The sequence below is a fragment of the Juglans regia genome, chromosome 6 (genome assembly GCF_001411555.2).
Source record: "Juglans regia cultivar Chandler chromosome 6, Walnut 2.0, whole genome shotgun sequence".
Lineage (NCBI taxonomy): Eukaryota > Viridiplantae > Streptophyta > Magnoliopsida > Fagales > Juglandaceae > Juglans > Juglans regia.
In genome coordinates this window covers 35,598,620-35,622,116 of record NC_049906.1, presented here as the reverse complement: position 1 = coordinate 35,622,116, position 23,497 = coordinate 35,598,620, and the positions used below count along the sequence as shown (strand labels likewise).

General features: G+C 36.2%; 1 protein-coding gene across 1 annotated transcript; it reads right to left on the bottom strand.

Annotated features, from left to right (window-relative positions):
* Window positions 1–8,124: 8,124 nt before the first annotated feature.
* LOC108996840 (uncharacterized protein Cbei_0202) lies at window positions 8,125–21,987 on the bottom strand. The gene is made up of 14 exons (XM_018972872.2): window positions 21,609–21,987; window positions 20,936–20,998; window positions 19,065–19,514; window positions 17,523–17,594; window positions 16,615–16,740; window positions 16,283–16,495; window positions 15,892–15,939; window positions 10,119–10,280; window positions 9,819–9,980; window positions 9,622–9,715; window positions 9,415–9,533; window positions 9,268–9,312; window positions 8,831–9,158; window positions 8,125–8,582 (listed from the first exon to the last, which is right to left on the bottom strand). The coding sequence occupies exons 1-13, from the start codon at window positions 21,942–21,944 to the stop codon at window positions 8,925–8,927; spliced, it is 2,124 nt and encodes a 707-aa protein (XP_018828417.2). The 5' UTR covers window positions 21,945–21,987; the 3' UTR covers window positions 8,125–8,582; window positions 8,831–8,924.
* Window positions 21,988–23,497: the final 1,510 nt, after the last annotated feature.

Sequence of the window (23,497 nt, the reverse complement as noted above, 5' to 3'; positions counted from 1 at the left end):
AAGTATGAGAGATTATCTCAAGAATTCCCGTCAGTGTATGCAACAATCCATATAGGTTGGGATGGAGGTGTACTGCATATGGCAAGTTCTCAGTAAAAAGTGCTTACCACCTTCAAGGTGACTTGTTGGCAAGGAGGGGGCAGTCATCGAATACCATGCTGAGTGCAGGAATCTGGTCTAAGCTATGGAAACTTAAAGTGACAAATGCTGTTAAAGATTTTCTTTGGATAGCCAGTCTTGAGTCCATTCCAACAAAGCTCAATCTGTTTCAGGAAAAGGTGGTGGAATCCTCTAACTGTCTTATTTGTTTGACTAAACCTAAATCTATTATTCATGTTTTATGGAGTTGTAGATCTGCTCAGGATGTTTGGGGTTCATGTTCAAGGAAGTTACAAAAGTGCAGTGTGGAAGTGACTTCATTCCAGAATTTGTTATCCCATTTTTTCTCTTCAATGCCAATTGAGATCTTAGATGAAGTAGTAGTGACTACATATCAAGTGCATGGAGGAGAAGGAATTCATTTGTATTTGAAGGAAAGTTTATATCTTGCGATAAGCTATGTCTTCACTCTCTTCATGCAATGGAGGATTACAGAAATTCAATGAAGGGGGTTTAGGCCCGAGCAGGGGATAGTACAACACCTGTTTAGAAATGGGAAGCTCCCACCTCCTAATACCTTCAAGATCAACTGGGATGCGGCTATTGATAAACTTCAAAGCAAAGTGGGAGTATGAGTGATTGCTAGAGACTCTGAATTTTGAGTGGTAGCTACACTAAGATCATCAAGAGGGATATTTCCAGATGCTCAGTTAGGAGAGTCAATAGTAGTTCTTAAATCCACCTTATTGTGAATTGAACTGGGGATGCAACAAGTAATCTTAGAAGGTGATGCTCTCTCAGTGGTTAAAGCTATAAACATTACAGAAGAGAAGTGGAACTCAGATGGATTGATTATCAGGGATGTTAAAATTCTCTTACAGGAAATTCATAAGTCGTCTGTTTGGCATGTTCCTATGGGCATTAATTGTGTTATCCATGCTTTAGCCAATGATGCATTACTACTCTATGAGGAGTGTATTGAACTAGAGGATATTTCTCCTAAGATTCATTCCACGATTTAATGTTTTCTAATAAGATCAGTCTTTTCTTAAAAAAAAAAAAAAAAAGATACTGTCTATTTCATTGGAAATTAAGAGTATTTGTATTCATGACCGTGATAGTATTAATCCAACTTATAAAAAAGTGGATGCATGCCATCATCTATATATATATTTATATATATATCCAATAGAGTCTCATAAAAAGGGAAGAAAAGTTCATGGAAATTAATTTATGTCACCAATTACCAATTTATTCATAAATGATACGTACCTTTACATGACTTCTCCTATATATAGGGACCAAAATACATATTGATAGCCCCATCCATCTACAGTACTATAAATGAGAAACATGGCTTCTTAATGATCATGATTCATGAATCACTTTAAATATTGCATTATCAAACACCATCGACGACATTAATCAGAAACATTTGTCAGTATCACTAGATCATCATCATCATCATCCTAGGGAAGAGAATTTCGGTGTTGCTAATTTAATGACATATGGTCCTCATCTAGAAACTATTTATACCACTTAAATTCCATGAAAAAAGAGACCCCAATTGCTGATTTCATCCACTAAAAGGGAACACGTACGAGAACTAGTATTTCTGAGTTCTAGAGAGAATTATTATATATCCAAGTGTTCTCAAATTTTTGCATATGTATGCACATGGTGCGCATATATGTGGAGGCTAAAGCTCACTATTGATAAAGAATGCCAAATGAGCCTATCAAGTAATTGCATTTCTAATCAAAATGCCGATGATAACTTACTTAGAAGTGTTAGTCACAAATAGATTCTATAAAAGTAAATCTACAAACTGATATAGTTTTATATAATACGTTATATCTACTTTACAATAAAAGTAGTTTGATATTAATTTAAAATACCATTATATTAAACCACATTAGTATACGAGTTTATTATTATAGAATTTCTTTATAACTAACGTATTTATCTAACTTCTCATATGATACGTTATATCTCCTTACTCACCTTACGACTTGCATATCGCATCCATATGCGAAATCTCTAAAATTAAAAAAAATGATAGAAAGTAGTCACAAAAAGATTTAAAAATAAATAAAAATTGAGATAGTTTTATATGATATGTTAGATCTATTTTATAATGAAAATAATTTTACAATCTAATATAGTATTATATTAAATCAAATCAATTTATAAATTTGTTTTTATATAAGATTAATATGATTTTTGTTACTAAAATATTTCTCTTCGTTGCGGTAATTAATAGTTTTTGAGTGTGGTTGAAGTAACAGAAGAAGATCCAAATTAAATGTAAGTGTTGACCCACAGACAGAAGGAAAGGAGCGAACATCATTTGGGATTACTATCTGTCACCATCATCAATGGACAGGAATTCTCTTACTCTTGCCGCAAGCGATTCAGATCTGTCTAGCTTGTCTGCTAGTTTCTTGTTTTTACTGTCTCAACTTAAAGGTTCATATTTAACCATCAATAGCTATCAGGTTTAATTTATCAAGAACATTAAGATAAACATCTTTTTCTTATTTTAAATGTTAATTAAGAAATATTTTAATCACAAAGAAATCTTATAAAAGTAAATCTATAAACTGACATGACTTGATATGGTACGTTAAATTATAAAATTATTTTTATTATAAAATAAATCAATGTATCATATAAAATTATATCAATTTATGAATTTATTTTTGTGAAATCTCTTTATAGCTATAGCAGTTATCGTATTATTAGGCAAGGAAGTTGTACTACTCTTCGATCTTTACATACAAAATCTTCTTCCATCAAGTTTCTTCCAAATTAAGGCTGCGATGGAATAATCATGCATGCATGGGGAGCACATCTACAAAGTCAAGATGGATGAAAATACTCATAAAGTAAAACAATGTGCGAATCATTAAAAACTCAAAAGTGGTATCATGTGGGAACATTCTGAACAAACAGTAGATACTATGGTTTAGGGTTGGATCGAGGTTGTTCTGATTTGACAATATTAATGGTATTTCCAGCTTCCTCAAATCCCTTTTCATAACCAAACAAATTATGTCCCTGGCCAGGTTGACCTAATTAACACAACCAATAATAGTGATATCAATATATGCTTTTAGACTTGATATATATATATATATATATATTAATATATATAATCCCTATCCTTTTGAAATTCTCAAAGGGCTGCCTAGATTATTTAAAAAGAGCGGTGCTACTCTTCCGCTTCCATCTATCCATTTTGTGTGCCGCCTAATGTAAATTGTATTTTTTTTTTCAAATATTTTTTAAACATTTTTAAAAATAAAAAAATATATATCAATACACTAATAGTCATTTCCTTAACCATTAAGAATTTTTTTTTTTAAATAGATATATGAGCAGTCAAAATGAGGGGACTAAATGAGAAGGCATACTAGTATTATTCATTTAAAAAAACAGAACTTGAAGGGGATAAATATTCAAGCCCAAGACTAGGTCCAACCCACCTAAAGGCCACCACTAGGTGAGGAGAGAGAGAGAGAGAGAGAGAGCAAATGGGGACAATGAGAGGACAATGTCAGAAGAAAAGCCAGGAAAGGGTAGGAGAGGAAGGAAAAAAGCGAAAAGAAAATGAAGATATCTGACATGCAAGGAAAAGGCAGTTAATCCTCACTACTCCCTAGGGCACGTAGAAAGAGGGGTCAGATAAAAGGAAACGGCCAGACGAATTCTAGGGGGGATTGAGACTAGTTCTCCAGCTTCTTCAACCTCTCAAAAGGAGGGCTCCAACGAGAACATATTCTCCAGTAAATATATTTAAGATCTTCATTGTATAGTGAAAGATGAGAGACTGTAAAAAAACGTATTATAGTAGATTTTTCCTCTCCAAATGTCCTATAGACGTAGGCAATATGCCGAATCACGTAAATCTGTGTATCCATCTTTCTTTATTTTCTCAGTATTTATTTTTCATTCACTATCATGGACGTACACACAACCATATCGAACCATGCTGGGGGCTCCAGACCATACTGATTGAGGCTCAAATCTTCATAACAGTCGAGAATAATTTTTTCTCTCATTTCGACCTGTTGTGCGATTTTTGGCATTAACAGAACCTATTACTACATTGCAGCTAGCAAGATGCATGTATTTATCCTTCCTTCTCATATATATACGTACATATATATTAAGATACATACATATATATATTAATTATATATTATCATCTCACTTCAAGAAAAAGATATCCATAGAACAGTACTGAGATAATATTTCAGTAATTCATTTTAAACTTTTGAGTATATTTAATATTGCATGTATAATCACAAGATCAGAAGTCCTTCCACACATATATATCTATTTTTTCTCTTTTACTGAACCAGAAAGAACTGATCTTGGGAGGACTGGACGGGTAGAGCCAAATTAAGAAGTTTGGAGAAAAGAAAAGAAGAATGTAATACTGACCCACCACTTTTTAGCCGAAAGGTGGAAGAAACATCTAAAGATACTGACTGAACATGAGAGGGGAAAGTGAAGTTAGGGTCCACAAAATATGATTAGGAAAGTAGGTTTCAACCTACCATGCATGCACAGACAATTTAGACAAATGCAGAGCCTCCCATTCAATTCCAATTGGGCCAAACCAGCGCAAGCAACAGACCACCAATGCAACAAAATTAGGATCTTTTTTGGTTTTGATCATCTAGCTGTGTGCATGACAATTATTAACTGATGCAACTTCAAGATCAACTTGTGTCAGTTGCAGGTTGGGAGATGTGTCTCACTCTCATCTTTGCCATGGACGTACTTACAAAGAGAAATGTGTTCCCAACCCTTGTCATGCTGCATTCCCAAGACTTCTCCTAAAATCCTCGAGGAAGAAAAAATAAATAAAAAAGAAGAAACATGATCGGTCAGTACTTCCCTTCTTAATTCCACTCTTACCATATTATATTAACGCTAGCAAAAATCCCATTTAATAATTCACTCTTCCTGAAATCAGTACTTCTTATCTTGAAATACTTATATATATATATATATATATATATATATATTAATTGTTTAACGAGACTTACTATGCACCAATTACTATTTACTATCACACTTCACACCTATAATTTTTTCAAAGGGTGCGGGAGTATTTTTCATAAGATATGTATGTGTTTTCATAAAGTGTGAGATGTGGGGTGATAAATAGTGATTGATGAGAAAAACTTTTCATGTTTAACTTACAACTCATTTGTTTTTACAAAATATTCATAGATTAATATAATTGAGATCTTCATGATGCTTAGTGTTATATATGATACAATTAATTAAAGGGCATCATGCATCATGCATATTGATGCATTAATATTGTATTGGAAAAACATTTCTCCAAATATATATTCATGATCTTAATAATTTGTGGAGTTTGTAGAAAGGATTTTGTTGACGGATCGATCGAGTTGTCTTGATAGCAGCCACATGCAATGATTCGGACGTACAGTATGTCGTGTAACTCTCAGAACAACAACAATGTGGGCCTTTGTCCCATCTAAAAATCAGTGTTCAATTTTTTTTCCCTTCCCTCACGCAAGGAATATTTAGATCATAAATTGGAAGATGGTCTTCTTTAGCTAGGTTTAGATATATTATTCCAAGGAAAATGCCAGGCAAAGCCAACTGGATATATATTTGGAGAGAAATCTAATGCATGGCTTCATCATGTGTGAGTACTCACAGTGTTAACGTCGTGTTTCGTACGCCTTTGGATTAAGTTTCAGCAACTCGGGTCTTCAGAATTTGGGCCTGCAAAACATAGGAAAGAAGGCAATTGGGAGAGGACGACCTTGGGGCCGTGGAGTCTCTGATATTAAAGTCAGTAAATTCTCTTTGAAGTTTGTAAATAAGTAAGAGAGTTTAGGAATCAGAGAGTTTTCTCATACCTGGGATTTTCTATTTGTACCATAAGTCTGAGGGATAGATCGTGTCTACCCCCATGGAGTTCATACTTTTCCTTCTGATAGAGTCCTTTAATGCAGCATGGCTTTGCGACGGCACTATTAATGTGGCGTGTAACTCGGATGGTGGTGCCATTAATGTAGTGTGGTTCCCTGGCTTTACTTTTATCATTTGTGATTCGTTGATGTTCCTATGTCAGAAGATCGAGGATTCTCTTTATTTCTCGCTATATTTTGTACAAGTTGTTCTCATGTCCAGAGTGTGGACGAGCGATGTTAGGTAGCTCTATCCTGTCAGCCACTTGATCTCTTTCCCTTGTAGGCACTTTGCTTCATGGGATGGGTGGTCTTGGAACCCTGTGGCCGAGTATTGGGCCGAGGCCCAATGGGATTTGTGAAGTAGGAAAAATTCCCTTACACACAGCTTATTTATACTCATGACTTTCTATGCGTGCATGTGTCTTAAAAAGCTTTGTCATATATATCTTTTAGGCTGTGTAATTTTGAAAGGAGAGAGCTCTATCTTTTGTAATTAGGAGAAGAAGCTAGCTTTCTATTTGCGAAATCTGAGGAATATTGTTTAGCATATGACTGCATGCATGCATGCTTGGACATCATTCTTATTCATTATTCATTAAAAAACTTTAGCCTGCATTCTCATACATCACGCGGGGATTAATGACTAGTTGGAATTAGAAATGATGAAATGCATTAATAGGGTTCAAACTATTATATATAGCTTTAAAAAATAAAACAGCTAATGGTACGACAGATCGACTGAAATTATATTTGAACATATGAAAAGGATATTGCAAATTATAGATTTGGATACACATCAGAGACAATCTTCCGCATGCATTAAAGTTTAAACGACTCCAAAGACCAAATTATGGGCACTCATGATGATCATGATCATGTGCCGAAAAGATGCTGCATGCACAATTATGGTGAGTGATCAGAGCTAGCAGCCCATGCAAACGCCATATGCCATTTGCATGTCCCCATGCATTTCGTCTCCAACATGTCTTGTTGATTGCCTTTTTCAAGATTTTCTCCAAATAAAAAAAGATCTCTTAATGGGTCCCAACAAGTCACCCAAATCTTCGCGCTCAACACATGACAAGGTGCCCCACAGTTTCCAAATTTCATGTGGGTATTCTTTATTGTTTGGAACAGTGTATTGGGACCAGAAATGTTGTTTGCAGGCACAGGCCATCAGGAATGGTTCAGAATGATGTTGGTGTCCTTGTAATAGAATGGTATATCTTTCTCACCGATTGTGGTCTTGTTTGCTCTAAAGAATTATTGTACTAGTTGACATTGGATGCCCTTCATCAACATGATGATCAACATGACATTAGTATGGGAGAAGACTACGGCTCTGAGGGTTATTAATCTTTTATTCATATATATATGAAAATAGTATTGCATGTTGCATTTATTTAACTTTCTGCCATATGGGATATAGTTTCTGTTTGGTTGATGAGAAACTGTATTTTTTTAAAAAAATAAAAACGAGCTTAAGGCCTCTTATTATTAAGATCTCTCACTGAGATGGAGGAACAACCATATTTACAATTGAAAATCTCAAAGGAAAATTACATCAATGTCGAATATAAGAAATATCTAATTTGTCCATACATACTAAACCCCGAAAACGGCCTTGCAGCAATTCCTGTCTAAAAAAATCTGAAATTCTACATTGAGTCCCCTCTTTGGCCAAGAAATCCGCCACCATATTTGCCTCTAAAATTATGCCGAAAACGAACCTTGAGAATACAAACAAGCTTCTATATATATATGAAATATGAGTTTATTACTCATCATCCCCACACATCACACCACACTTTTTTTATTTTTTAAATTTTGTTTTTGATTTTATTCTTATTAAACTTATTGAATTCTTCTACTCATCATCAATATACCACACATTTGGTAAGATAAAAAAATATAATGTGTGGAGATTGATGAATAGAAATTTTCATGAAATATATATATATATATATATATATATATGAATGCTGCTCTATAGTTATATGGTTCGTTTAAATGGGAGAAATAGATAAATCAAAGACAGAAAAGGAAGCTACAACAGTGATGGGCAGAACTTTACCTTGATATAATGAGTACCGCTCAAGGTTTCTATATGACAAATATATGTCCATGATTAAATGTCACTTGCTCAATTTAAGTAATTAATGTTCTGATCAACTGTAAATAACAAGGGCTAATTTTACAAAATTTATTTACAAGTCCTGGTCGCTTGAGATGTTGCCCCTGCTATGGGACTTCCCCAAGGTTAGACTATGGTTGCATCAACAAAGTGATCGGCGGCCGACCCTAGGATCCACTTCAGCAGCAGACTGGAAGCAAATTATACAGTAAACTGCCCTACCAAAACCAAAAGATCACAGAGACAGTTGACTGCTTTATAATAGTCAAGCAAACGATGTAGGAATGTCTAATCGACACAAACAGACATTATTCCTCGACTTTGCTTCCAGGTATGACCGTAGGATGCAAACTGCAGAGTTCAGGATCATCCAATCACTAGAGCTGGATAAAGATAACAATGAGGAGGTGATAGAGTTAGTAATAAGAAAGGAAAAATCTTTAGCCACAAATGAATTACACAAAAGTAAATCTACAAACAGATGTGACTTGATATAGTACGTCAAATTGTAAAATTACTTTTATTATAAAGTAGATGTAACGGATTCCATAAAACTATTTCAGTTTATAGGTTTAATTTGTGTAATCTCTTTGTGTCTGTAGCAGTTCTCAAGTAAAACTTGATCCTTTACCTATATTTGGCTGTGGAAACCATGTAGATAATTGAGCCTGTTCAGGTGGCTTGCATTGTTTAATGGTGAAACAACCAAATGGGCTGAATAGATCCTAGTACTTCACTAGTCCTGCGCTCTGAGCCTTTCCCAAAATGTTCTCTATGCTCTCATCATACAAACCAAAATTTCTTGCCACAGCAAAACCTGCATACAAGCCATCAACTGCCGCACTTACAATCCCTCCAGCATAACCTGCTCCTTCACCAACTGGATAGAGTCCTTTCAATGATGTACTCTCGTATGTGTCAATGTCGCGTGGAATCTGGATGGGAGAGCTGGTTCTAGTCTGGATCCAAAAATTAAATGAAAATGATTTTTGATAATCTCAAGGAAGAAAACATGTTTTAAAGAATCCCTTTGGCACATAAACAGGATACACAATTCAATGGAATTACCTCCACTCCATGGAGAAGGGCCTCACTGGATATGAATCCTGGCAACTGAAAGTTCCAAACTTTGGGGTGTAAACAAGTTGTAGTTCCACAAATTCATCATAAAGCACAGCTGAAGAATAAAAATGAAGATAACAAAAAATGTTAAACCTCTCTGTCGAATGCTGAGATGGAATACTGCAAAGCCTCTGTAATATGAATTGGAAATAGCTCGTGGAGATTCGCTGCCTTCACTCCTAATCGATAACTTGATGGTGGCACAGATGTCACTGACAAAACCAGTAAAGATAATGCTAGCTGAAGACTCTAAAAGCAAATGTGTGAAAAAAACTTGAGGAAATGATATTATAAACTTACCTGATAGCTTGTTTTCCAAAAAATCAGTAACTGTCTGCACAGGCACCACAAAATTTCCCCCACCCATTATAGCTGCTCTTCGCTCAAATTCCCTCTGAAACCATATAAGAACATTCAATGATGATTTAGATCATGTGCGGTGATGTAATCAGGAAAGTAAAACACTCAGAAGGTCATGAGTAAGGCCTGAAAGATACCTGAAATTCCACCCCTGCAAGAGGTCCGTTGAAACTTAGTGCATCAAAATCCTTTGATGAGACGGAAACAACAAGTGCAGCATTTGCCCACTTTGAAGCACGTCGAGAGAAAGACATGCCATTGATGCATAGTTCAGATGGATTTGTACTAGTAAGAACTACCTGAAAATAAATAAATGAATTTATTGAATCTGTCAATATTTACCATTAGCAATGATTACACCCTGCCCCTTCACACACAAAGTTATACCTAACAGGATTTTTTTTTTTTTTTGGGGGGGGAGATTGTTTCAAAGATACCTGTCCACCAGGACACATGCAGAAGGAGTAGCAGCTGCAACTTATTGCCCCTGAATTGGAACGTGGGTCACCATCCTCTCCATAAACATACTTGACGACCTTGTAATCTGCCACCGGCACTTTTCCACGTCCTTTACAAACCTCAGTGGCCAATGCAGAATACTATGCATTTGTACAAATGAGTGTTTACATCTTGGTGAAATAAACAACACGTAATGAAAAGTGAAAACAACTGAATTACATGACAAAATATCAAATCATAAACTGGACTAAATGAACTAATCTACTATCTATTTTATGAAGAAATGGAAAACTGCAAGAACTTTGCCCACTAATAAAAACATATCCAAGCATCATACCACTAGATTCACATGTACTACATCATGTTGCTAAATTTCATTTGGCAAGCCGGTCAACAATTTGTATTCCAATGAAATCAGGCGGTTTGGGGGTTAGTTTAAGTAGGGGTGTGCAAAATTCCGAGAATTCCAACCTCCGCTCCGACGCCGACTCCGACAGAGTCGGAGTTGTCGGAATTCGGAGTCGGAATTCGGAGTAGCTCCGAATAGTTATTTGGAGTCAGAGTCGGAGTCGGAGCTACAAGGAGCTCCGACTCCGAATTTTTTTTTAAACCCAGCTGTAAAACGACGTCGTTTTACAGCTGGGTTTAAAAAAAAATTATTGAACGACACCGTTCCACTTAATATGGAACGGCGTCGTTTCATATGTCTTCCTTCTTCATACGTCCCCCCCCCCCCCCCCCTTCTTCTTCCTTCTTCAGTTCTTCTTCCTTCTCCCTTCTCTCTCGCGTCTCCGTCCCAGTGACTGAACTAGTGAACTGTGAAGCCGTCCTCACGTCTTGTGTATTTCTTGCCAGCGTGCCGCCGTTCGTCGTTGCTCCTCCGTGCCGCCGTTCCTCGTTGCTCCTCTGTACAGCTTCCACCTACGGTGAGCCCTAAATTTATGAGCCCTAAATTTAATTCAAGCACATTTCTTATGAATTGGAGCCAGCAGTTGTGATTCTTGTGAATTGGTTGTATTGAATATTCAATATAGTCCCAACACGGCGCTCAAAACCCTGAATTTTACATTGTATTGCAGACTTGCGCTCGAGCGAGGTGTCGAGCGCACGTTGTATTGAACATTGGCTCGAGCGATATGTCGAGCGGAAGTCGAGCAAACCTCTCTGGAAGAGTTCTGCTCGAGCGCCACGTCGAGCACAGGTCGAGCGAACCTCTCTTGATGGATTCTGCTCGAGCGCCACCTCGAGCGCACGTCGAGCAAACCTCTCTGGATGGATTCTGCTCGAGCGCCACGTCGAGGGCACATCGAGCGAACCTCTCTGTATGAGTTCTGCTCGAGCGCCACTTCGAGCGCACATCGAGCGAACCTTTCTGGATGGGTTCTGCTCGAGCGCCACGTCAAGCGATCGTCGAGCGAACCTCTCTGTATGGTTTCTGCTCGAGCGCACGTCGAGCGAACCTCTCTGTATGAGTTCTGCTCGAGTGCCACTTCGAGCGCACATCGAGCGAACCTTTCTGGATGGGTTCTGCTTGAGCGCCATGTCAAGTGCACGTCGAGCGAACCTCTCTGTATGGCTTCTGCTCGAGCGCACGTCAAGCGCACGTCGAGCGAACCTCTCTGGATGGTTTCTGCTCGAGCGCACGTCGAGCGAACCTCTCTGGATGGGTTCCGCTGAGTCGAGCGCACGTCAACCGAACCTCGATGTAATAATACATCGATACAATAATATATTATGATACAATAATACATGTCCTATTGTATAATACAATAGCCTAGTTTATTTTTAAACAATTTTTTTGCTTCTAATTTAATTTTTTCAGCTTCATTGATTGTGATATGGATCCTAGACATAGTGGAGATGATCGTCCACAAGGGGATGTGGCGGATGCCAATGCTACAACTCCTACACCGGTGGGTACTTCCACCCCTAGAGCCACATCTAGAGCAGCTACATCTAGAGTAGCTACATCTTGTGCGAGTAGTCGACTCCCACTCCCAGTTGATATAGAGGATGAGGATATGTTCAACGAAGAGGAGGAGATGCCCATTGAGCAAGATCAACCACCACGACCTTCTAAAAAGAGGTCGTGGACATGGGAGCATTTCACCAAAATTCCTGGTGAAATTGCGAACCCAGTAGCAAGATGCCATTACTGTGGATCACTTTGTAGATGCTATTCGAAGAAGCAACGTACCAGTGTGTTAATAGCACATCTAAATGGTTGCCAACGATATAAGATAGCGAAGGGATTGCAAGCCACTGATCAGACCAACCTCAGTTACCAAACTTCTACAGCCACTGATGGTACACAGACTAAGAAATTGGTCATCCCTCAATACAGTGAGAAGATGTTGAGGGACATGCTTGCAGAGATGATAATTACTGATGAGATGCCATTTACCACAGTCGAGAAAAGAGGCTTTCGAAAGTTTCTAAATTTTGTTGAGCCACGATTTCCCATTCCATCACGGTATACAGTGATGCGAGATTGTATGAAGAGGCATGCGAAAGACAAGGAGGAGATGAGGAAGATGTTTATTACCACTGGCCAGAGAGTGTCTTTTACGACTGACACATGGACTTCCATACAGAACGTCTGCTACATGTGTATCACAGCACACTACATTGACAGTGAGTGAATTTTGCATAAAAAAAATTATTGGTTTTAAAGAAATTGTGGATCATAAAGGTGCATCCATTGGGGCGAAGATGGATGATTGTTTAAAGGACTGGGGAATTCGAAAAGTGCTGTGTATTACAGTTGACAATGCCAATGCGAATGAAACAGCAATTGATTGGTTTAAGCGGAACACGACGGTGAGAGATGATGTCATTCGAGTCCACGAGTTTATTCACGTTCGATGTTGTGCTCATATCATTAACCTCATAGTTGTTGAGGGATTAAAAGAGGTTCATGATTCCATAACCCGAGTCCGCAACATTGTACGATATGTGAGGGGTTCCCCTCAAAGGCTTGCCAAGTTTAAGGCAATAGCAGAAGATCTGAAGATTGAATGTTCTAGTATGCTGTGCTTGGACGTTCCGACTCGATGGAATTCTACATACATGATGTTGGATGTGGAACAGAAGTACTAAAAAGCATTCGAGCGGATGGAGGTCGAGGATGGGGGCCTGAGGTATGCTTTGTTGGAGCCAGCAGGACAGGGGCTCGGTGCGCCGGACGAACATGATTGGACCAGTGTGAGTTATTTTGTTGAATTTTTAAGAACTTTTTATGAGATAACCATGCGGCTATCTGGATCCAAATATACGACTGCGAACTCATTTTTCAGCGAGCTCTCGGAGCTTCACTTCCAGTTGGAAAATAGTTGTACTGACTCTGCTGGATTGTTATCTGCTATGGCTACGAGGATGAAGATCAAATATGATAAATATTGGGAGAATATTGAGAAGATAAATAGATTGTTATTTGTGGTTGTGATCCTTGACCCCCGAGTTAAGTTGGCCGTTCTAGAATTTTGGGTAAATTCCGTCCTCGGGGCAATGAAGGCTGCAGAGTTTATTAGATTGCTAAAAAATGATGTTGATGACTTATATCATCACTACAGTACTAGTGCTCAGCTTTCATCCGTAATTGGTAGCTCCTCACATTCGAGGCCGACAGGATTGACAGTTTCCTCAGGTGATACTGACCCATCTGTAGGGGTTAGAGGCAATCGTATTATACGGCAGTATCATCAACTCATGTCAACAAGGAATATTATGCATTGTACATCTGAGGTTGAACGATATTTTATGGAAGCTGTCGAGGCACCTAGTGATGTATTTCAGTTATTAACTTGGTGGAAAGTTAATTCCACCAAGTATCTAGTCCTTTCCCGTGTGGCCCGAGATGTGCTAGCCATTCCTGTCACTACGGTTGCCTCAGAGTCGGCATTTAGCACTGGAGGTCGCGTGTTGGATGCTTATCGGAGTTCATTGTCACCATCAACCGTGGAGGCCCTCGTTTGCACACAGAATTGGATAAGTGAAACGCCTATTGGACTAGATACAGTTGGCGTTGATGCCGAGAGCTATAGGCTTGAATCGGGTAAGTTTATATGCTTTTAAATGATGATTTAATTATTTTTAATGTTTCTAACTTCTACTTTTTATGATTTTATAGATCTAATTGTGAACCCTAACATAATTACCGATGATTGAGAGTCTGGAACTGACGCTACTTGAGAGTTGGGATGGAGTTGAGAGAACTTCATTTCTTGATAAGAATCAAATTATTCTTTTACCGTATTCAATTTTTTATTATCAATTTTTTTTCATCTATTGATTGCTACTTTTTATCTTCATTTCAGGCATGACCAATGGAACAAAAAGTATTTGAGTGAAATCCGTGTTTAATTTTTATGTAGTTATATTTCAAGACTGAGTCATATTGTTATTACGTTATAAATGAGACTGTTATAACTTATGGCTACATCATACATGTTATTTAGTTTTTAAACTATTTATATAGTTATATTTATGTAGTTATATCCCGAGCAAAGACGTGGGATAAGTACTCTTTATTCTATAATTTCTATTAGTACTTATCCATCATCTCTCAAACGTTTATAATTTATTATCCAACTGAAATTAATCGAATTATAGAAATTCGTATCATCATTCTTTTCTATAAAATTTTAAATGTGTAATTTTCAACTCATGAGTCATGAGCACTTTTAATACTAAATTTCAGGCGGACATAAAACAAATTAAAGATATAATCAAAATTCAGTAACAAAATCAGAACGAATATTTAAATTATTGAAAACTCTTGAATAAACCAAATATTTATAGATGGTTCACTTTAAAAATATATATATATGTTGTTCACTATCTGAAACGAAATTGAACAACAAAATTTAAATAATAAAAAAAAAAAGAACAAAATTTCCGAAGTTGAGTTCGGAAATTTTGTTCGGAGTCGGAGCTCCGACCTCCGTTCGGAACTCCCTCCGAACTTCAGTCGGAGTTCCGATCGGAGGTCGGAGCTCCGACCTCCGTTCGGAGCTCCGACCTCCGATCGGAATCGGACTCCGACTACATTCGGAGTTGGAGTCGGAGGGGAAATTCGGCTCTGACTTTTGTCGGAGTCGGAGGTCGGAAATGACAACTCCGACTCCGTCGGAGTCGGAGCCCACCCCTAAGTTTAAGGCATGTGGTTTGGGGATCAACCTCTAAAGATATCCTACCCGAATTGTATGGTATTGCTCGCTGAAGGATGCATTGCGTGGCAGAGAATGTGCAAATTCGAAGTGGAAGTACTCATTGAGATATTTCTTTTGTGTAATTTTAGAGTTAGACAAGGAGGGGTGGGCAGTATTTGCCAGATCCCATCCAAGAATCACAAGTGCAAAGTGAAGTCATATTATAAGGTTTTAACTTTTAACATTACCCATGAGCGGCAAATCATTATTTTGGAAGACTCCACATTTCTTCAACGCATAGGTTAGAAGCTCAAGGTTTGTTAGAGTAGAAATAAGCATAAATTAATTTAAGGAGTTATGCTCTTCTCTGATCAGTTGTATGACAATAAAACCAGAAATATTAAGATCAAATAATATTGCTTGGCTGCTGTAACTAACAAATTTAAGGACATACGTCCATAATTGTAGCATGTCAAGAATGAGGACAATAAAACTGAATAACTGAATGATATCACATTTATAAAAAAAAAAAATGTAGAGCTAAATTTGTTGAACCATTGGTTGATCAATTTTGTTGAAAGGAATTGGAAATATAACGAACCTGTATTCTATTTATTAGCTCTTGAGGGTGCTCAATCCGCAAACCAACCTGTTCAGCCATGTTAGATGCTATGAAAATAGGAAAACTCACGAACTCAAGAATCAAAGCCAATCCATAAAGTTTATACGCAAATGGACGTCAAAAGTCAAGCACCTTTCCATTTATTTCTTTTCAGTTCCCCGAATCTCCTCTTTTATTTATTTATTATTATTATTTTGTAATATTGAACAGATGTGCCAGAAAGAATATTACCCAAGGAATAGAAGCTCCGGAGTTGGAAACAAAAAAAAAATATTTGCACACACTCTCAACTGGAAAATACACGAGTCCACACATACATATTGAAATTAGAGCTGATCAATTAATAAAAATAAAATAGAAGCAAACTTACAGCAAAATCTTTTGGGACCAACACCATATTGTGAGAAAGAAGCATCTGGTATATATCACGTGCAGAATGCCCAACAGCCAAAACAACACCATCATATCTCAACTTCTGGCTATTGGACTGCAATTTGTCACTTGAATCAGAAACTTTCACCCCCACAACACGTTCACCCTCTACAAGCAGATCGTCAACCCTGGTCCCAAACTTGATAGTGACCTAAGCACATAAACTTTTACATTAAAATCTCAGAATATGCACTAGTATGCCAATTGACCATGGCGTATGTATCGATCCATTTGTTTCTAATAGGAAGAAGGTAGATATATATTACTCACCCCCAATGCTTGTAGATGTTTCCGAAAGTTACGAAGCAAAGGAATCAATCTATCTGTTCCCAAGTGAGGCCTACCATCCACAAGGATATTTTTTGGAGCTCCAAAGTGAACCAAAGTTTTCATAACCTGAGACAAGAAAAAATGTCAGTAGACTTGTAGAAGAAATGATCATGTGGCCAACAAAATTTCAAACAAGGCAATGAACACATTTGTTTAGCTAATTCGAATAACCACTTCAATGGTACCATTGCTGCATCTCTCTCTCTCTCTCTCTGGTAAACATAATCTGTCAACTTCTACATGCAAGTCTTTTTTACTTATTATTGTTATTGAACATCTTACAGGCCCACCTGCCAATCATTTGCTTGAGTTTTGTTTTCTTTGGGTTCAAATTACTTAAAAGCGTAAAGTATGTGCTTTGGAAAAATGACATAGGAGACTCAAGGCTAAACTGCTGGTGCAACAATTACATTTAAGAATAGAAAGGGTTTCGTCGTGTCATGGGAAAGGCAAAGAGTTCATTAAATTGACAATTCTCCTTTTTCATGAATAGCAACCAACATTATAAAGTAAACCAATCATATCTCAAATCTAATTTTCGCTAAAATCTTAAATGTTATACCTCAATTTTACTGAGTATCACCACTGGACAAACTATGTTGTCAGTTGAAGCAAAGAAGATTACTATGCAAAACAGGGAGCAGATATAAAATGGAACAGGGGCAATATAAATATGTGTGTGTGCGCGCGCGCGCGCGCGCAAACTTCTTCACAACTTGCCTTTTAACAGGAGTATGATAGCTATAGTTCCAACACAAAATTACAACAGAAGAATTTATATTTTATGAAAATAATAATTTAAATAAAAAAAACAACTGAGAAAAGTAAAAATAGAAGTGGAGTCCTACCGCCAGAACACTGCCACTGTTTCTTCCAATTCTAGTTACCAGTTTACCATCACTCCAGGTACCTGCACCACCCTGCCATGCATAAGTCCTTAATAAATCTCAAAGCTCAAAAGTACATAAATAATAAAAAATCACCTTCATGATGAGAAAAAAGTTAAAATGATCATGAAAAGAGAAGAAGAATGATGAAAGAAATACAAAACAAAATCCATGTGAATGTATTTGAAGTTAAAAATAAGCAATGTTTCTTATGCATATTGGATTAAGCTATAACACAAGATGTTGCCCTCTGTGCAATTACAGTAACACACAATAACTGGTAGCTTGGCATAAGGTATATGCTATGAAAAGTCATGCTAAGTGCACTATGTGCCATAAACTCTGGCAATTGCTTCTTTATAAGTTCATAGCATGCAGGAACCAGGCTGCATGATTGGTTTAAATGGACTAATGGTTCCAGATGCCTGCTCCTCAAATTATCCAGGAAGCATGCCTTAGTTAGGGGCATAATTTCACTGATTTCAAATAAAGAGGAGTATCTCTTAGTGACAGAAAAGAGACAGCATGAAGGAAAGTTGCTAGAGGAGAATCACAGTCAATTTTTCTTTTTCTTTTTTTTTTTTAATTGGCACCGGGTGTCCGAGGACAATGTCCTGACTAATCCCAGAGGTGCACAGGCCCTCGGCAAGGAGTTACCTGCAAGTATACCTCGGGTAATTCAAGAGGAAAATCCCCCACTCTGATGGCCCCTAGGAATTGTTTGCACCCTAGAGGATTTGAGCCTTAGACCTGGAGGGAGCATACCCCCAAGCCTAGGGCCTTTACCACTTGAGCCAACCCCTAGGGGTTTATGCCATCAATTCATATGCCATGTTAGCTAAAGCATCAACTAGAGAATAATTCAAAAGTAAGACCGTGAGCAATCAAAACCGAAAAATTTATCAAGATGCAGGGTGTCCCAGTTTGGCTATCAGATCGACATACAGAGGCATATAGCATATAACTATGTTATATTAAATTTTCCAACACAGACAACATTGTTGGTTTTAATGCCTCTGTATATGTCTGGTGATTTGATTAATACTATTGTCTTTGAAGTGAATAAAAAACTGGAAAGAAAATGACAGTGAACCAACTTCTCATAGAAAGCATATGAAAGAGATAGCTCTTTTTTCCTTAAATTGTTAGTTCTTAACTAGCCATCTCTTCCATTTTACCACTATTTTCAAAATTTCATTCAACAAAGAAAGGAGGACAAGAAGGAAAAGAGAAAGACAAGTATACTCTTTTAGGTCAGTTATTAAAATCCTTCTAGTCTCCAACAAGTCAACAATCTATCTAAGATATGATGTAAATAGTCATGGACTCAGTAAAAATAATGCAGTGTGACAATGAATATGCTCGACATCACTTGGCCAAACAGGCAAACACACGTGATTCCTCTTAAAATAATAGGGTGAAGACTTGAACAAAGCAACAGCACCAACTAGAATTGAAGATACTAAAACAACCTTAAAAGAACTAAGTGAATCGAGATATAACCTCCCCAAAGCAAAAATTGCTTTCCATTTGCAGAACACGACGGACAATTAAAGCACCAATGTCACGCCCTCTTTGTTCCACTGCTTGGCCTCTTTCTATTAAGGTAACGTCAGCACCAAGTTCTGCAAGAACAAGTGAAGCAAAGAGGCCAGAGGGTCCACTGCCAACAACTGCAATTTTTGGCTTTCTGGTCGTTGAGCACTTGTATGATTTCTCTGACCCAAAACCAATGTTGGATCCATTTTCTCTTGTTGGTGAACCTTGGTGGTTCTTTTTGACATCATCTATTATACTAATCAAATCACCAGAAACTCTTTCATTAGGCATATGTTCTACTAGCCCAACTTTAGGCTTCAGTCGATAAATGAAATCCCATGTACGAGGCTCTAAACTCAGGAGTTTTCTGACATCTATATCCACAGTATATACAAATCTTGGCTCCTTCGACAGCTGGAAAGCATCAGTGAAGAAAATTACTTGGAGAAATGGATAACACAATTCCATATTCCTTCTGCCTCTGTCTATAGCCATAACAACAAGAAACAGAGGCAACAGAGATACAACAGGAGATAAATAAACAAAGATATCATATCACCAAGAACAGAAGAAAACGAGCTTTGGCTGAAGAAAGTATTACTGCAAATAGGCATTATAAAGACATGCACTAGTTATGTAAATTTGAAGACCCATTAAAAAGCTTTCAGAGCATGCTCCATATGAATTGAAATCAGCTGCAGCAACTTCAAGAATAAACTAAAATAAAGTGGCAGAAGCTAAGAAAACTGAACTCTTAAATACAATTATTTATGTGAAGCATCAGGTCCTTCATATAAGTTCATTTTCTTTTACTCTGTAGGTAGAACATAATTTTTTTTTTTTTTTTATCAGTAAAAGATAAATATTATATATATGAATGAAATAGGCATAGTCCTTGTACACAGGAAGTATACATAAGTACTCCTAACTACATTCTAAGGACGATAAAATAAAGACAAGAATTCCTGGATATTATCCCCATCTAATACAATAGTAGAAAACCAACACATTAAAGTGTGGAGAAAAAAATTCTTCAACTCGGTCTAGAACATAATTCATAGCAATAGAGAGCCTACAGTATGAGCAAACCATATTTTCTCCGAGGATTGTATCTGAAATTCTGAATTATTGATAGGTCATTGAGGTGTGATCTAAAAATGCCTATTCTTCACTTCTATGGCATTTTCCTCTACCTTCAATGGAATATAGTTTTTAACACCAAAACCATTTTGGTATGGTAAGTAATAAATTTTTATTATACAATACTCCTTTTATGTTTTCAATAGTTTAATAACAAGTCTAATGTCATATTCATGCAATGAAAATAGATATCCTTCAGTAAAATTTTCAGGTTCCATGGGAAACGTGTAGTGAAAACTATATTGTGCTGTATAGAAGCTTCCCGAAAAGTTACTGCATGCCGCATTTCATATTATCTACATCTATAAAGATAAATGGGATGCATGGAAACCCTTCCAAAGTGCTGAATGTGGTGGCCTTCGTTAAAGGCATCTGTGTTTAAATTATGAAAAGAGAGAGAAAAAAACTTCATATCGATAGGCATGAATCATCCCCATCGAAATAGTCTACATGGATAAAATATTAGTTTGTGTCATTACATAAAACTATCATGATATGTTGGGTTAAGTACATGCAACAAGTTGTTACCGAGGTTATTTTTCATTCTGATTATCACTAAACACAATAAATCACAAGATGAAAATTTTGGCTAAATCATTTTTCAAATAAAAAGGCAATAGTTGAAATTTATCTTCTTTCAAAGGCTAATAGATTCAAAATGAAAACAATCATAAACATAAAATTCTGTAGCAAACCTTCCTGGCATCAAAAGATTTCCGAACAACGGTGAAAGCATCCATTGGCAGCATCGAAGCCACCTGGCACGATGGGAAAAGTAAATGTTGATGAAATATCCCACCATGAGAAGTTCTATAATCCATTAACGAAATAACCATGGACATAAATCGGACTTTGTAGTCACTGCGAAAATGTGGGAAGTTGAATGATACGCAAAACTTTGATTCTTAAATTTTCACTATTTGAAAGTAAAACCCCGAAAGAAAAAAGAATTTCGTCCCAACTGAAACCAAAAAACTAATACTTTATATATGAAATAAGGCACTAAACATAATTACATTTGAAAGAAATATCGAGAATTATAAATAAATCTAGTTTGGCTGCCTAGAAAATTTACGACAAACAAGTGAACAACGAAGTCGAAATTTGTTCTCTGAGCCTACAAGGAGTGTAGGATTCACTAGACTTGTCATCTGACTTTAAGAAACCCAAACGGAAAATCTATAGTAGTTACGTTCTCCATTGATTGGCCTTAAAATAGTTGTCATAATCGACCTCAGTCTTTCATTTTCCCGTAATCCAACTTACCAAAATCCCCAAAATACTCATACTTTTCATGTCTATTTTCTTTTCATCTCTTCTATTTTCCTCTACCTCTAAAGAACGACAAAATTCAATTGCCCAAATTACCGGAAACTTGAGCACTTTGGCAATCGCTGCAAGCAAACCATCCGAGACGCCAAGAAAGTCCTTCCCGGGATCCCTGTGAACCGGAACGCCGAGGTTGGAGAGCCTCCAGATTCCATCGTACTTGTCCTCCTCGTCCTGGATTCGGTTCTCCTTGAGCTTATACTTGAGCTTCTTCTTCTCCGACGGGTACCGCTGCTTGCCGGACCTCCTGGAGCAGAGAACTCGCAATGCTAGGGGACGAGGGTAAGGAAGCATATGGTGGCGATGAGGGATTCTAGGGATAGGAATCAGATGTTGGACATGGAGAGGGAAGATCCTGGAGGGAAGAAGAGACATTGTTAGCAGGAGCAAGAGCGGCAGTTTTGTTCGAGTTGGGACTTGGGATAACGAATACATTCATATTGCTTAGAGTAAATACTCTTTTTTTTTTCAAATTAACAAGAACAGCAGTTGTTTAGGGTAAAATACACTTTATTTTAATAAAAATAACTTTAGATGCAGTCTTAAGATAAATATATATATAATTTTAAAGTATATAAATTTCCTGTATTTTTTTAAAAATAAATTATCTTTAATTTTTTTGATTTATCTTTAAAATCGAAACTTCCAATTTTTTTGATTTTGGTCCAATACAATCCTATTTTTCCGATTTGCGATTTACACATATAGCACTACATAAATTTAGTATTATAATTTTTAACTATTGAATTTTATTGTTATAATTTAATATTTATTATTAACAGTTACTAATTCATTAGTGTCTACTTATACTAGTAGTGCCTAACTTATATCAAATGTTGTATTAATTTTATGTCATAAGATTAATAGACTTGAATAATAAGATTAAAATTTTATATTATATTAATTAGCAATTTAGCATATAACATAAAAAAAAATTATGTACAATATACAAAATTAAAATATGTATATACCAGTTCAGTTCGATTTAAATCGTAAAATGAAAATCGATACTGAACCAATTTCGATTCTTAAGAACTGGGTTTGATCGGTTTTCCTTTTCTTTTTTCTTGCATCTCTAGTCTCATATTTTTCCACTTTTTTAAAAATAAATGCATGCAATTTGTACACTCTAAAATTACAAAAATTATATTTTTTATAATGAGTAATTTCTAATTATTATGACTAAAAATATTTAAATTAAGGAGCAAAATAGTTTTAATGTTTCGTATTTTACAAGCATCATCTCAATGGATTAGCCAAAAGCTAAATCTATCACATATGGATTAGATATTAGACTCCAAAATATCATCACAATGGATTAGCTAAAATCCAAATATTTGGACTTTAGCTACAGTAAACATCAAAATCATTTCCAAATTTTCTAGTTACTGTAGATACACCAAATGTATATTTTATCATTTATTTCTCTCTCTACTTTCATGTCTACTTTCAAGTTGAATTAAAGTAATATTACCGGGTGATATTTGGGGAGCATGGCTTAAAGTAAATGTCTATATTTTCTAAATAACTATTAAATAACTATTAATGCACTGCTTTAGTTTACTCATAAAAAATAAAATAAATAAATAAAAACCATTAATACATGGCTCATGTGATGGGGCCTGGCATGGTACAAGAGTTTCTATTTTTTGTTTAGAATATGATTACTAATTAACATAATTTAATTAGAATATGATTACTAATTAATATATAATAGGTAAAAATATGATAAAATAAAATAAATTAATAATTAAATAATTAAAAATTTTAAAAATTTAAATATTTTTAATTATTAATTACTCATTACTATATAATAAATAAATAGATAATTCAATATGAGGATTTGATGTGAATATTCAAAGCCAAATTCATCTTAAATTATTTTATTATTATATAATGAAAAAATAGTTATTCCAATATGAGAACTC